Source organism: Danio rerio, chromosome 12 (assembly GCF_052040795.2).
Source record: "Danio rerio strain M-AB ecotype USA chromosome 12, GRCz13ab, whole genome shotgun sequence".
Classification (NCBI taxonomy): domain Eukaryota; kingdom Metazoa; phylum Chordata; class Actinopteri; order Cypriniformes; family Danionidae; genus Danio; species Danio rerio.
The window spans coordinates 32461734-32479042 of NC_141032.1; the positions used below are offsets into that span (position 1 = coordinate 32461734).

At 36.8% G+C, this 17309-nt stretch overlaps 1 protein-coding gene and 1 long non-coding RNA gene across 53 annotated transcripts in view; one reads left to right on the forward strand and one right to left on the reverse strand.

Annotated features, from left to right (window-relative positions):
• LOC147834503 (uncharacterized) overlaps nucleotides 1-17309 on the reverse strand; it is a 755156-nt gene that overhangs the window by 507670 nt on the left and 230177 nt on the right. The window lies entirely within an intron of this gene.
• Nucleotides 1-17309, forward strand: part of ablim1b (actin binding LIM protein 1b) — a 174229-nt gene that overhangs the window by 100208 nt on the left and 56712 nt on the right. For all 52 annotated transcript variants that reach the window (XM_087275026.1, XM_087275064.1, XM_087275067.1 and 49 more), the window contains 4 exon segments: nucleotides 7241-7424; nucleotides 10066-10175; nucleotides 16312-16438; nucleotides 16605-16698. In XM_087275026.1, the coding sequence (XP_087131152.1) occupies nucleotides 7241-7424; nucleotides 10066-10175; nucleotides 16312-16438; nucleotides 16605-16698 (515 nt within the window).

Here is a 17309-nt window from a genome sequence, read left to right on the forward strand (position 1 = left end):
ATTGCGATCACATTGCAATATCGATGCTTAAATGATATATTGTGCAGCCCTATGAACCAGATCAACCGATTCATTGAAAAGATGCTCATTAATCATTTTAGTTTAATGAATGTAATTGTTGGCTGAATTAAAACCTCTCCCACATATTCTGCCAGAGATCTCCAGTAATGAGGCCGGACAGGCCTGGCATACAATGTGGTAGCCTTTCTCTGTCATAACAACAATGTTGGTAATTTTACGTGGATAATAAATGGTCACATGCACAGTGCCAAGGGGCCCCTGATGCCAGCCAGGGTTCGTGTTTGGAAATCATTGTATCTGCTCCATTGGTTGATCTCAGAGTGTGGAAAAATGAAGCATAAAACCACACAGTTAAAACATAGTAGTCGAGAAGTGATTATATGTGTCTATACTGTAAATCCCACTGCTGTTTGAAAAAAATGGCTCACTTTATGCAGTAGAAGCGGAGAGAAACCCAAGCTTAAAGTGTGCTATCCACTAAAGTGCAGCATGCTGGGAAACTCATTAAAATATTGATGAAGTCTGTGAAAGCTTGTTTGATGTCTGCACTGTATGGGAAACCCGAGGCTCACTACGCTCTACACAGATTGCAACTTGGCTTTGTTTTGTAGGCTCTGTGTCATAGTATCTGAACTGAATCTGAACTTACATGAAGTAGAACCTGAAATAAAACAGTCATGTTTGAACTGAATCAAATGGAAGTCTTTCCATTAGTTCATATGAGTCTATTTTCCGGTTTCCATTCAGACAGAGACGGGTTTTGGCTGGATGTTTGTTGTGGGAGGAGTTACAGGCTGTTCTGTTCAGCAGGGATCTGACAGACAGTCAATGGTGGCATTACATTTGCGTCATTGTTCATGGCTTACACACACTCAAACGCACAGCTGAAATCAGTAGGGGTTCATATGGATCACAATCCACGGTTCAGAACACACGTGACCTGTGGATTAATACATTTTTTACCGGTAGATTAATCCTAAATTTGAAACGATAGCAGAAAGATTGGCTCATCATTCAAATCACATGTATGAAAGCATTTAGGCTTTCCTTTAAAATATATTGATGACGAAAGAAGTTGTGGTGGGTTATTTAGGATGTGGTGGCTTTCATTAAAGGTGTTTTTTGTCATTTGTTTAGCCTGCATCAAGGCATTCAGTGTAAGCTGCACGATTGATTATTTAAAAATAAGGATTTCAACAACTAGCAACATAAATGATGGTGATATGCATATATTTATTAATCCTTCGAATCGCTGCATTTATATCTGAAAATGCAAAAATCAAGAAAGCGATTCAATCTTTAGTTTTTTGAGTTTGTTATAAAGTTACAAACACAGATGTACTGGGATAACAGCTCATAGTTTACATGAAACCACTGATGTTTATGGTAAAGATTAAATACACTATGCATTTAATGACACTCAAAAATGAAAGTTATAGGCAGCAATTACATTATTTAACCAATAGGTGGTGACAACCCGCCATTAAAAATACTTTACTGAATAATTCTTCAAAAATTATTATCTAGCAATAAAACATGAAGTTTTAGGAGTGAATAACTGAATCATTTATTGAAAATGAGACTAAAAATAAATATGAGTTTTACAAATAATTTTAGATTTATACATTTAGTGTTATTAGCAACAGTAGTAGTAACAGTGATTTTTTTTCACATTTCTGAATATTTTTTTTTTTTAATTATTCAGCTGATTATTTCTTTATTTTATTTTTAATAAATTTACCGGTTCTATTTGTTAAAATCAAAAGTGTCTTGCAGTTCTGTTTTTGTAATTAATTGAAAGCAAATTACATTTGTCTCCTCCCCTTTTTGACTGACTGAAAAATGGTCCGATCCGTGACTAATAAATCATTTAGTGATCCAAACCGTGAGATTTGCGATCCATTACACCACTAATTCCCAGTCATTCCAGCCTCTGTATTTAATGCATCTCTTTTGATGAAAGGAAAACATTGTATGTACAGTTGAAGTCAGAATTATTAGCCCCCCTGAATTATCAGCCCCCTGTTTATTTTTTCCCCAATTTCTATTTAACGAAGAGATTTTTTTTTCAACGCATTTCTAAACTTATTAGTTTTAATAACTCATTCCTAATAACTGATTTATTTTATCTTTGCCATGATGACAGTAAATAATATTTCACTAGATATTTTTCAAGACACTTCTATACAGCTTAATTGACATTTAAAGGCTTAATTAGATTTATTAGGCAGGTTAGGGTAATTAGGCAAGTTATTGTATAAAGATGGTTTATTCTGTAGACTATCGAAAAATATAGCTCAAAGGGGCTAATAATCTTGAACTTAAAATGGTGTTCAAAAATTAAAAACAGCTTTTTATTCTAGCCAAAATAAAGCAAATAAGACTTTCTCCAGAAGAAAAAATATTATCAGACATACTGTGAAAATTTCTTACTCTGTTAAACATCATTTGGAAAATATTTTTAAAAATCGAAGTGGAGCTAATAATTCTGACTTCAACTGTAGATACTGCGTTCATATACAGTATGAATCTGGATAGTAATGAGAGAATGGCGGTTGTGTATAGTGGACTGTGTTTGTAAGATGTGCATGCATCAACATTAATGGCTATGACATTTTCTAAACTGGCATTCTGGCATTCTGTACCCTGTCACTGAAGGTTATCCAAATGCCAGACACAAGTGAGGGCATTGGCTGCGACGCTTACACAACTCTCTCTCTCTCTGCTAATCACTACTGTCGCCACTGCCACCTGCTTGTCACATTTGTCTGTTTAAATGGACCTAATCTTCCAGAACCAGAAGACAGATTCAATGAAGCAAAAGATATGATAACAGCTGAGGAGATGGGAGTACAAATAACATTCAGGATTTGTGTTGAAAGCATTACGTAAAAGGCGTTTAAACAAAATGCTTACTGCAAATGGTTTATTTATTTGGCAATGAAATTCCTGGGTTGTTACTGATCAAGCTATATGTAATCAACTTTTACTCACTAGAGATGTTAATATATCACTGCTACTTTGTGTTAAATTGTTTGGTATCCATGTCAATTTTATTACTGGTTCTTATAGTCATGCACAATGGAACACTGCACTTTTTGGAAAAAGGCTCATTTAAGAACTAACCTACAGTTAAACATTTAAGTTTTACTTTTTTTTTTAATCCATTCATCCAATCTCTGTCTGTCGGGAGCACTTTTAGCTTAGCTTAGAATAACACATTGATTCGGATTACACCATTAGCATCTCTTTTAAAATCAAAAATCTTCCTATTAAAAGCTTGACACTTCTGTAGTTATATGACTGACGGAAAATAAAAAGTTGCTATTTTCTAAGCTGATATGGCTAGGAACTATGCATTCTGGCGTAATAATCAAGGAACTTTGCTGCTGTAAAATAGATGCAGCAGTTGCAATGATATTACGCATCAAAGCAGTGCATGCTGTAATGTAACAACAAAATAGTCAAGGTATAAATAAGAAAATTATTAAAACTATTTAAAAGAAATTAAATGCTAATGGTCTAATCAGATTCAATGATGTATGCTAAGCTAACAGTGCTTCCAGCAATGGATTAAAAATGGTAACTGTATAACTCTTGGAAACGTAAAGGGCACCTATGATGAAAATCATCTTTTGGAAGCTCTTTACAAAGAACTGTGTGTATATTGTCCACAGTCATGTTGGAGTGATAGAAACACAATAAGTCTCTTTTCTTTTATCTTCTGACGTTAAAATAGGATCCAAATCCCTCTTATTTTGAGGCCCACCGCAACGTGAAGTAGGAGTGTGGTTTCCCTGTCCACTGAATTGATTGACAGCTATGTATTAATATATCTTCGTAGTAAAGAGTATAATAATATTCACAATACAGGATATGCAAAGTGCGCATCTGTGTGTGTGTGTGTGTATGCTATAATGTCACTGTGTGTGACTCCTTGTTGCAGAAAGCCTTGAATTAACCCCACAATAAATACATCAAATATTATTGAGAAAGTGCTTACTGTAGTAAGGGAGATCTGCTTCATTCTTGTCTGTCACTGTGCTGTTTATCTACATGACAGCGACATGCATCAGAGCAATACAGAGAGATATATTGACATGCACGTGAAAATGGTAGGTGGAGAGAATCAGCTAATTTGCATTAAAGGCACAGGCAACAAAAACAGCTACAATGTATTAACAACGCAAATTTCACAAATCCAGAAAGGTAAAATAAATAATCTGATGGGTATTTTGAGCTGAAACTTCTCAGACTCATTCTAGAGACACAAAAGACTTATCTTAAATCTTGAAAAGGGGGTAAAATAGGTGCCCTTTAAGTAGATTTGTCTATTTATAAAAACAAATTGGAGTGTTCCTTTAAAATCCATTAAAATTAGTGTCCTTTTGTCATAGTATGATTCAAAAAGGTGCTTCCCCTATGCCCTCCCTTTTAAATATAGAAACTATGGCCTGAGTTATTTCCCAAACAGTAATGTGTGAAGGAGTTTCATAAGCTGATGAAAACAATAATTCTTTAAATTATTAAGTAGGAAGCAGGGCAGGGCCAAGATCCAACCAACGAGGCTTTTGGACTAAATATTTATGAGAGACATCTGTGTGACATACTGGTCTCTAGTCCTAAGGAGGAGCTCTGGAAAGATATAATGTGACAAAGAGGGGGAGAGAAGAACAGGCCTGGAAGATTTGCACTGGTGTTTAGTTTATGTTTATGCGGCTGTCATACACGAGGGGCTGCTGCTTAGTGTATACTTACATTTTTTGTAAGTATCAAAACTGCACACTGGAGCTTTGAGGGACATCTGCCATCAGAGGCTGTATCTAACCTCTGTTTTGGGGGGAGGAAGGTGCATTGGGAACAGTGCATTGCTACCAGACAGTGACGAGGAGGAGATGTCAGGGGACAGAAGGATTACAGGGATTAGATGAATACCCTAGGTGGTCACAACACCTTGCATTAGGGATTGTCGAGTTGAGAGAAAGGATGGTTGAGAAGGAACAGGCAAGAGTTGGAACGGAAAAAAGGATAACCTCAAAGAACTCCCTTGTGTTGTCTGGCAGTGGATGATCCTTGGTGGATGGCCTTGTATTGCCCCATCCTATAAAGTTAGCTAAAAGCTCCTTTTTGTTACTCACTAATAGTAATTCTATTAAAATTCCTACAGGACACATTTCTCCCTATCACAGCAATGATATATGTATCTACTAAAGTCAGCGAATGATGACTCCATTTCTGATCCTCTTACATGGAGGAGCCATCCCAGCCATCAGGGAACAAGGGGTGGGCAAGACCATCAACCATGGGATCATTAGATACTACATAACCCCTCTCTATCACAGCCTGGGCGAAGCTTTGCACCATAGAAATAGATGAGGTGAGAGAAAGATGGATAAAGAGCAACTGAAGCAAGAGGGGATAAACATTACCAGCTGGTAGAACTCCTTCACAGTGCCTGGCAGCCACCCTAGATGCTGCCCAGTAGTACTCCCCACCCCTAGGGGCCACTAGCACCTTTCCTTTGTCACCATCTAGCTTTGAGGCTGTGTTCCTGTGGCACCTGCTTCTCCTAAGCAAAGTGCTAAAATGCACCCCTAAAGTTGGCGATGATGCCACTTTCTTTGGGCCCCCTGGTGGCAGCTGCCTTTCTAAGGGGCCATTTACACAACATTGTTTTCAGCCAAAAACAGAAAACTGTATGTGTTTGCCTGTTTGTTTACACAACAACAGCATTTTTGCACATATTTGAAAATGGGTTTTAAAAATTTGTGATGAAAAGGATGCTATTGTCATGTCAGTGTAAACCCACCTTAAAATTAGTCTTTGAAAATGATGACGTCATGCGTGTGCATTTTACATGTTTAGGGAGGTGACAGTGCAAACTAACACACAACAATGGCAGAGTATGTGGTAGTGTTGTTGTCGCTCAAGTGCTTCTTTATGCTTTATCAGCAAAGTGTGGATTTACTTTACATTACACCCAACAGTGTTGCAGCACACCTTGCACACACAGCAAAATCTACATACACATCAGTGCCAAGCCACCAAGTTTTTATTTTACCACAGGTGCTGCTTACTAACAAGGTAGCAGTGCCAAATACTGGTCTGGCATAGATAATACAGGATTTTTAGTCATTTTCACAGATGTGCAAATGCAGATTTTTTTGAAAACACTGTAGTGTATACATGACACTTTTTTAAAGTGCAAGGAAAAAACTTTTCAAATTTTTGCAGGGCAAGTAAAAATCTGAACAACTGGCCCAAGCAGAAAAAAAAATCCTTAGCTTTGAACCCAATATAATGGGGTACAAATTTAAAGCAAAACTAAGCAGGATCCAGCAGATGTTGAACACAAAGTTTAATGACAAAAAAAACATAAACAACAAGTTAAACGTAAGCAGTGGCTCTTCCTAATGGATGATTAATGCATAAATATGAAAAACACGGTAAATGTTTCAGGCCTGATTCTCTCTTGCACTTATATTCTCCCAGAGCTCTTCCATGGGAATGAAGATCAGTGTGCTAATCACATTATTTAAATAGTTTAGAGTGAAATTGTTTCAAACTAGAAAAAGGGACGTGACTTTATTTTATCAATCAGGAATTGATTTAATTATTGTTTGCAATCACTGTGATTTCTCATAGAATATAAACATTAATAAATAAAGTGAAAAACTGTGCCCGCAAATATTTTACTGGTTGAAATGTGGTAGGATAGACAGAGAAAAACAGATAGAGAGCAAGAAGGACAGAGAGGAAGAGATAGAAAAAGGGGCTTGTTGAGAAGGGGTATCATGTGACACTAAACAAGCTGTTAAATATCAGTCTCGGCCTGCCAAGGAGCTTTCAGACGGATCTGGCATGTGTGACGGCAGGATTACACACACACACACGCTTGCCAATACGCAGACCTAACGCACCTATTCATGCGGACCTATATAAAGTGTCTGAACTTGTGCCAGAGTCTTGAAAGCTCAGGAAATCTTCAGTGAACCAAACTCTCTTTTTTTTTTTTTTTTACAATTTTTGTCCACAGACACACAGGCAAAAATAAGCAGAAGCTCCGTGACCTTGTGTTAGCTAGCAGCCAAAACTGTGCAACTTGATGTGCAAAAGCCATGCAGTAGTGTAACTCAACTAGAGCCAAACTTATTTTCAAAGAATGTGGTGTCTGTTCAGATTGTCCTAATGTCTTGTCTGATGTTGTGTTTATGTTTAGTGTGCGGTTGTGACCTGGCCCAGGGTGGTTTCTTCATGAAGAATGGAGAGTATTTATGCACGTTGGACTACCAGAGGCTTCATGGCACTCGCTGTAACGGCTGTGGAGACTTTGTTGAAGGAGAGGTGGTCACCGCTCTTGGGAAGACCTACCACCCTACATGTTTCGTCTGTACTGTTTGCAAGTAAGAGTTACGCAAAAGCAGGCCCTCTACATTCAAATGTGTAACACATACAGTGCATCCGGAAAGTATTCATAGCGCTTTATTTTTTCCAGTTTTTTATGCTACAGCCTTATTCCAAAATGCATTAAATTAATTAATTTCCTCAAAATTCTACACACAAAACCCCATAATGACAATGTGAAAAAAAGAGTTTTTGAAATTGTTCTCTATCAGATTGGATGGGAAGCAACGGTGTACAGCCATTTTCAGATCTCTCCAGAGATGTTAAAAAGGATTTAGGTCTGGGCTCTGGCTGGGCCACTCAAGGACATTCACCGAGTTGTTGCGAAGCCCATCCATTAATATTTTGGTGGTGTGCTTTGGGTTATTGTCCTGCTGGAGGATGAACCGTCGCCCCAGTCTGAGGATTTCTCTGTACATTGCTGCATTCATCTTTCCCTCTATCCTGACTAGTCTTCCAGTTTCTGCTGCTGAAAAACATCCCCACAGCATGATGCTGCCACCACCATGCTTCACTGTAGGGATGGTAATAGCCAGGTGTTGAGCGGTGCCTGGTTTTCTACAAACGTAATGCCTGGCATTTACTCTGAAGAGTTTAATTTTAGAGAATTTTGGGTCTGAGAGTCCTTCAGATGCCTTTTGGCAAATTCCAGGTGGGGAGTGGCTTCCGTCTGGCCACTCTACCATACAGGCCTGATTAGTGAATTGCTACACAGATGGTTGTCCTCCTGTAAGGTTCTCCTCTCTCTACAGAAGAACACTGAAGCTCAAACAGAGTGACCATCGGGTTATTGATCACTTCCCTGACTAAGGCCCTTCTCTCTCGATCATTCAGCTTAGTTGGCTGGCCAGCTGTCCTGGTGGTTCCAAACATCATCTACTTATGTATGATGGAGGCCACTGTGCTCATTGTAACTTTCAGAGCAGCATAAATGTTTCTGTAACCTTCCCAGCCTTGTGCCTCGAGACAGTCCTGTCTCTGAGTTCTACTGACAAATCCTTTGTCTTCATGCTTGGTTTGTGCTTTGACATGCACTTTCAACCCTGGGACCTTATATAGACAGGTGTATGCCTTTTCAAATATGTGTCCAATCAACTGAATTTACCACAGGTGAATTCCAATTAAGCTGCTGAAACATCTCAGGAATGATCAGTGGAAACAGAATGTACCTGAGCTCAGTTTAGAGCTTCATGGCAAAGGCTGTGAATACTTATGTACATTTGATTTTTCAAGTTTTTTATTTTAATTAAATTTGTTAAAATTTCAAAAAAACTTTTTTTCACATTGTCATTAAAGGGTATTGCGTGAAGAATGTTGAGGAAATAAATGAATTTAATCCATTTTGGAATAAGGCTGTAACAAAAAATAAAGAAAAAGTAAAGCGCTATGAATCCTTTACGGATGCACTGTATCTATAACCATGATTCCATCCAAAGATGTGAATGTATGCGCATAACTGGAATATTGCATAAAACAATTGCGAATAAAACATTTTTCCATTCAATGAGTTCAAGAGAATAAAATCGTCACTTCCTGATAAACTGGCGCCTAAGATCAACAGTAAAAACGGAATTTGCTGCAGGAGGAGAAGTTTTCTTTATTTGAATCTTTTTTTTTTAAATTTAATAAATGACTTGCACCTCAGAAGATAATGGCTACACACTGATGATCACATGCTGGTGTTTGAAGGCATGAGATGCGGAGCACAGAAGCTCTTGAAAGTTCTGAATGTAAAAATTAATATTATAACAACACTAATACTGAAATGGTTAAGACTGCGTTTTAGAATAACAAAAAAAAAAAAAAAAATTCAGATGTTTTACAATGTGCTAAGCTGGCTGATTTGTCCATTCACACACATTTTCCATCACATAAACCCTTATTACAAAATCACATGATCTTTTTTTAATGCATATACTGGAATTTGTAAAAGTGTTTCCAAATCAGTTTATGTGCATTTTTTTCTTATCCAATAAAAAGTGTATCCTTCTCAGTTATGTGCATACATTTTTATGCACATTTTTCCATCAATGTTTCCATCAACAATTGTTTTATGCACATATCTAAAATAGGTGGATGAAAAAATCCTTTATGAGTGTGATCGCAATGATTAGCCATGGCTTTTATACACCACAGTTTAGCTAGCAGTCAATCAAATACAGAGATTCAAATAATTGAAGCTAAATTCAAATAATAGAAGCTAATTTTCCAATTAACTAATTATTATGATTAACAAGTTAGTTTTGGATAATGCATGTTATGTTCATGTATTTGATGAAAATAAGTAAAAATGTCCATAATGTAAAATATTAATGTGATTTAGAATAACAATGGTCTATTTTAATATTTTAAAATGAATTCCTATGATGGTGTTAAACTTTTCTTCTAAAATAAGGTCAAGATACATAGCTTATTATTATCAACATTTCAAAGATTTCAAGGCTTTTTGAGAAGGGGTATCATGTGACACTAAACAAGCAAGAATTTTGATCAGATAGTATTTGTATCTGTCACTTCTGATCAAAATCCTTATTAAATGTAAAAAATATTATTTCTTTCAAAAGTAATTTTTATGACTTAAAACTTTTGATATGCCAGTGTATATGACTAAATGCCTCTGCATCTTTCTTTTTTTGCCAGACGGCCGTTTCCCGCTGGTGATAGAGTCACGTTTAATGGAAAAGACTGTCTCTGCCAGCGCTGCGTCCAGCCAACTTCGCCAACTTCCAAAGACATCAGCGCCTCTAGTAGTGAGTTCACATTCACACACACACTTGAGTGCTTATTAGTTATGTTTTAGTGTCCTGCTCAGATTTCAGCTTGCCACCATCATCCCCCTTTAATAGATGTGTTATATTGTGAATTGAAGGCGTGTGGTGACAGATCTTATCCCGCTCAAGACTTAAGGTCATTGCTAGTTTGAAACTCACTGCCTCTCCATCTCATTAGAAACTGTATGACACTTTTTATGACATTAGTTGCCTTTGGGGAATCTGATGTCCGTAGTTTTATAGTTTGTATTTTACTTAATATTGCAATGTAAATAAGTGCAATTTTTTGTGTTGTGTAACAATAATCAAATTGTTGTTTTAGTTCTGTCTGTCGGTTATCAGACATCCAGTTTAGCAAACCCGTTTGAAGTGTTTAAAGTCTTTTGTGTCATATACATCATATTTTCAGCCAGTAACGTTAACCTGGCATCTACTAAAAATTGTGAGATGATGTATGTTTGATGCTTCATTGTTCGACACCACACAATCTCTGTGGCATTGTTTAAATATATTTCCCAACATTTATTCCCATCTAGAGTTGCATTACTTTTTTTCACAAAGATCTTTCAATGACAATGGAAAGTCTCATCCAGCACATCCCAAACATTGTTAATATAGTTTGGATCTGGACTCTGTGGTGACCAATCCATATGTAAGAATGATGTATGCTCCCTGAACCACTCTTTCAAAATTTAAGCCAAATAAATTCTGCCATTGTCATTCATTGCCTGTGCCATCAGGGAATAAAACATCTCATTGACAGAATAATCTGGTCATTCATTATGTTCAGGTAGTCAGCTGACCATTCATATAGGCAAATAACAATGCTGAACCTAGACTTGACCAACTGCTGCATCCCTGATCACAACACTAGTTATACAATGCTAGGCACTAGGCATAAGGTGTGTATATCTTCATCCACCTCTTTTGTGCCCACACATTATCCCACGACCCACACTTTGGGAACCACTGCAATAACTAACAGTTTAGATTTTAGTAATGCATTAGTAAATGTTGGACTATAACTTTAAAATTATGTTCTAAATGTTTGGGTACGCATGTACACAAATGAGCACATCAGAATTTGCTCCTTTAGTAATGTAGCTAGGGGTCCTTTTAATCTGCATGTTTACTCCCACAGATGACTACTTCACAAACAAGGTTTGTTCAACATCATTTCTGAAGAATGGGTCATAAGCAATGTGCATTTTGACAATATTTCTGAATGTCCTTTCTTAATGTGCAAGTATTGTTCATAATTAGCTAATGTTAGTAAACACATTAACTAAGATTAACTAATGAACCCTTATTGTAAAGTGTGACAGCAGTGTATATTGTAGTGAAACTGTATAAAAACTCCTTGGCAGCCAGCAGAAACATTGCAGCACCATTCCAAAATCCAGTCTGTTTAAAATAATCTACTAATACCAGTCAGAATACACTGTATGTTCTATACATTAACTATAGGAATGCTTTGGCAGTCATCCACAACACCATGATAGCTTTTAAACTACAAATATTTATTCTGAAATATCGCTTTAATAAGCTTCCAAGCTCCCTTTCAGACTCCTCTAGGGTTACTTGAGTTGACAGGATACTTAGAGCAATTCCTGTGCTGTCAACCAGGGAAAAGCTGATCTCCTTATAAACGTTTCTCTCTTTGATTCCTCTCTCTCTTTTATCTCACTTTGAGGAAGTTTCTCCATCCTCCTCCGGTAGATTAGGGCTCCTCTTGGTGTAATTTAAGCTGCGGGGCCCCAAGAGTCAATGAAAAGCCCAGAGCGCTGCTACGTGTCCCGTTCTCTCTCTGCTACACTCTCCGGCCGTCCACTTTTTTTCTGCATTCAAGACTGATAGATGCTGACAGGCCAGGACTCCGCATGTGTTGAATGTGCAGATTTCCTGAGGCGCTGTGTTTCCTTGTTATAGTAAATGGCTGCACTCATTAGAATCAAATTGTCATAATGCGGGGAATCGTTGTTGTTACATAACGACATCAGGTGATGGACAATTACGGGAGCAATTTAGCAATGAATAGCTGCTGTGTTGCAGAGGAGAGAATTAATGTAATTGTTAGCATTGCGTCATGGGATTGAGCTGATTGAGAAAACACTGCGCATCAGTGTCCATGCATCAGTGCAGTTTGGATTTGGATTATCGTGGGAAGAAAGGAGCCGGAGTGTGTTATTTAATATTCAGTAAAATATAGAATATATTTAGGATTAATGAATGAATCATTACAAATTAAATATATTTAGAACAATATAATATATTAAAATTAGAACTTAATTGTCATAAAGTCATTTAAAATAATTTTCTAATTAACTTGAGCTTTAATTAAATTCTTAAATAAAGTGCTAAATAATGACATAGCGATGTAAAAAAATATAATAAATAAGCAAGCAAAATGAAATACTGGCCTATATTATGTCTTGCATGATGGCTAATTCACCTTTTTAGTGTTAATAATGCATTCATGCATTGTTTGATTTATTCACATATGCCCATGAACTTCCTCTCTGTCTTTCTCAGATATCTTTCCTTCTTCCCGCATCCGCAGACACAGGAACTTAAAGAGCGCTGCTGAATATGTCTTTGTGTCATGCTTGGCTGATTATTTGTCATTCATGAGCTCCGGGAAATGATTTGAAGCTGATGAAAGTCTTTAGTCCAGATAAACGGCTTGATTTTTGGAAGGTGCTGATTGTTAAAGGCATGATAATGCAGCTTTTACTGCACAGCAGTCAGAGAGTTTAGATAAACCCCATGACAGGTGGACTGAACACAGCTCATTTTGAAGCATGCCTTTAATTTCTCTCCATAAACACCCACAGTGCGGGGTAGGCAGAAGGGACAATTCATATAAATCTTTAACTAAAAATTTACTTTTTTCCATTTTTTAAGTGCAATAATCAGTAATGAGTAAGCCTTTTTCTGCAAGCATGTAAACAAATGAGCAACTCAGATTTTGTTCCCCTAGTGATGTAGGTACATGTTTTTATTTTTAAATATGTAACCGCCCCTTAATCTTTATGTTTACTTCCACAGCTGACTACTTTCTAAAATTACCATTGACTATTTAGAACTATGTAGATTAAACCAGAAAATGTTCAAAGGCAGCATAATTCATAATCACACAATTATATATCACTGCATAATCAGATGACAGATATTTTACATTTTCCCTTATAACTGTGATGAGAAGTGTACTAAAATGTATTGGTTGTGTCTTATTGCCCGTTATACCCCCTATGCCTTATTAATTTAGAACGCTCCAACATTCAAACTTGGAATGATTTAAAAAATATAAATATAAATGTATATATATAGTTGAGGTAAGAATTATTTGCCCCTTTTTTATTTTTTCCCCAATTTCTGTTTAACAGAGAGAAGATTTTTTCAACATATTTCTAAACATGATAGTTTTAATAACTCATTTCTACTGATTTATTTTATCTTTGCCACGATAACATTAAATAATATTTTACCAGATAGTTTTCAAGACACCTCTATACAGCTTAAAGTGACATTTAAAGGCGTAACTAGGTTAATTAGGTTAAATAAGCAGATTAGGGTAATGAGGCAAGTTAATATATAATAATTGTTTGTTCTGTAAACAATCAGAAAAAAATAACAGCTTAAATGGGGCTAATAATTTTAACTTTAAAATGGCATTTAAAAAACTTTAAAAATGCTTTTATTCTAGCCAAAAATAAACAAATAAGACTTTCTCCAAAAGAAAAAATATTGTGAAAACTTCCTTGCTCTGTTAAACATTCATTCATTAGTTTATTTATTCATTCATTTTCTTTTTGGCTTAATCCCTTTATTAATCTGGGGTCGCCACAGGTGAATGAACCGTCAACTTATCCAGCATATGTTTTACGCAGTGGATGCACTTCCAGCTGCAACCCATCACTGGGAAACATCCACACCCTAATTTACACTTATAAACTACGAGCAATTTAGCCTTCCCAGTTCACCTGTACCGCATGTTTTTGGACTTGTGAGGGAAACCGGAGCACCCAGAGGAAACCCACGCCAACACGGGGAAACATGCAAATTCCACACAGCTGAGTCTCAAACCAGCCTCACTATATATATCAAAGGCTTCTCTCGTAGGTGTATTTTAGGAGTTCAGTTTTAGTGTTCTTCATATTGACAATTGCATTCTCATTGTAGTGCACTTTGAAAATATTTATGCCATTTTGAACACAGCCGTAGCTCATGACGAAAGCTATAGGTGACCTATAGGTGATTATTTAAAAGCAGAATTTAGGCTATGTTATGTCTCCAAAGCTTGTGAAAACACACTCACACACGGGCACACACACACACACACACACACACACACACACACACACACACACACACATATATATATATATATATATATACATACACGTTACACTTTAGTGTGTGCTCTGTAATTAACATACGTTAATGGTTTTAATGTAGGTTATCAGTACTGTAGGCCTGTATGACATGGGCCTGTTGGTTAGAACATGCAGTGGTTTGAATGTGTCAAATTGTGAAAGTAGACTTTTCAAAAAAATTTAATAAATACACAATATCCTACTTAATAATAATATTAATTATAATTCATTCAATCATTCATTTTCTTTACGGCTTAGTCCCTTAATTACTACGGGGTAACCACAGCAGAATGAACCACCAACTTGTGTATTTTGACCTGAAACTTTACATTCTGTGGACAGCAGAGATTATTTTATATGTTAGGTAAAGTAGCATAATCAGTCCCCTTTAAATGATGCATTAAAGCAGTACTGTAGATGCAGTGCATTATAGACTCTCCTGACTGTCAATGCCTTTTGTGCCTGAAGCAACATCAGCAGCGTCTGGGACGTCCCCGGCCCTACGCATCCCTCCCTGCTTTTTAAAAAAGCTTTTGGGATTTCAGCCAAGGAACATAAATAGAAGATGACAACCCAGAGCTATTTTTATCCCTCAACCTTATACACACGTTACGCATGTTTAAACTAAATTCCCTCACGTTTCTGCCAGGAAGAAGCTCCATCTTGTGGAGGGAGGATGGTTTGGCTTTCGAGAATGATGCTGGAGACACTTGTTTAATGAGTCATGCAATATAATAATGATTCATTATTGATCGCTGCATGAATTTTATGGACACGCTATGCTTGAAAGCATTTTAGAGAGAGCCTTAAGAATTAGTGCGGTTATGTTATATGTTATAGATCAACAGGCCTTGAAAACTAAGAAAAGGTTTATTTTGTTAACACTGACATCTAGTGGAGAGAGTTGTTTTAAAAATATATATATGTAAAAACTGAACATTCTACTATCAGAGATATTTTTGATCTTCATATTCCTATATCATTCAATGTACTTCATTTAATTTTGTTTGTTTATTTTTTATAACTTCAAATACATAACAATAACAATGCTACTGTATCAATAGCAATTGTAAAAAAGAAATAAAATAAAATAATTATTATTTCACAATATTTTAATAATAATAATAAAATAACACTACAAATATAAATATGTACTGTAATGCTGTTTGAAACAAACAATTGTGAAAAATAAAATTGGAAAACAAAAATAAAATATTTTTCAAAATATTAACCAATAATAATAAAACAAATTTAACACTAACACAACACTATGAAAAGCAGCAAATTCATTGATTCATTCGTTTTCATTTTGGCCTAGACCCTTTATTAATCAGGGGTCGCCACAGCAGAATGAATCGCCAACTTATCCAGCATATGTTTTACACATATGTTTTACCCTTTCATCCACAACCCAACACTTAGGAACACTCATACACTCTTGCAGAACATGCAAACTCCACACAGAAATGTCCACTGACCCAGCTGGGGCTCGAACCGGCAACCTTCCTGCTGTGAGGCGATCGTGCCACCCACTGCGGCATTGTGACGCCACTAAAAGCAGCACAACAATTGTTTAATGCAGCTTATGACAAGTTCATAAACTGGAAAAAAAAACACACACACACACTTTTAATAATCTTGTTTGGTTTTCCAAATTCCTCTCAGCATGTCAGAGTCAGTAAGTGTCATTTTGAGTCTGTTGTTCAGTAACGCGTGTGTCTTTTTGTGTTGTGTTGCAGACTGTGCTGGATGTGGCAGGGATATAAAGAACGGTCAGGCTCTTCTGGCCTTGGACAGTCAGTGGCACCTCGGCTGCTTCAAGTGCAAAGCCTGTGGCAAAGTGCTGAGCGGAGAGTACATCAGCAAGTGAGCTATGCCTTCATTATTCTTTATCTCTCGCCATCTCTATAATTCCCCCTCTCTTATCTGTCGGCTTTTCTAATAGCATTCAATTTCTGCTCTTATCCCGGTTTCACTGAGGTGAAATAGAATAGAATAAAAGCATAAATCTCTCTTGCCTCTCTCCTTTAAGGGATGGTTCTCCGTACTGCGAAAAAGACTACCAGATCCATTTCGGCGTGCAGTGTGAGGCCTGTCACCAGTTTATTACAGGGAAAGTGCTGGAGGTGAGTACTGAATATGTGTATTATTGATTGAGGCTCTTATCTTTTTCCAAAACACTACATGTAGGCAGAATTTTAAAGGTTTTTAAATGTGAGACAAGATGAGCAGCAATTGTTTGATGTCATCCGAAATACTTTTTAGACAAATTGTTATTTGGATGATCCTGTTTCCAAATAATGTGGTGTAGATAAAGCAAGAGAAATGGTTCATTATAATAACTGTATGTCGTAATTCTAAAAAAGGTATTTCTAATTATTTTAAGAGGCACCACGATAGCTCAGTAGTCACCTCACATCAAGAAGTTCACTGGTTCGAGTCCTGGCTGGGTCAGTTGGCATTTCTTCGTGGAGATTGCATGTTCTCTTTGAGTGATCCGGTTTCCCCCACAGTCCAAAGATATGCGCTAGAGGTGAATTGAATAAACGAAATGTGGGAATGAGTGTGTATGGATGTCTCCCAGTACTGGGTTGCAGCTGGAAGGGCATCCGCTGCGTTAAACATATGCCGAATACATTGGCGGTTCATTCTGCTGTGGCAACCCCTGATTAATAAAGAGATTAAGCCGAAGGAAAATGAATAAATGAATGAACGAATGGAAATGAATGAAGTAATT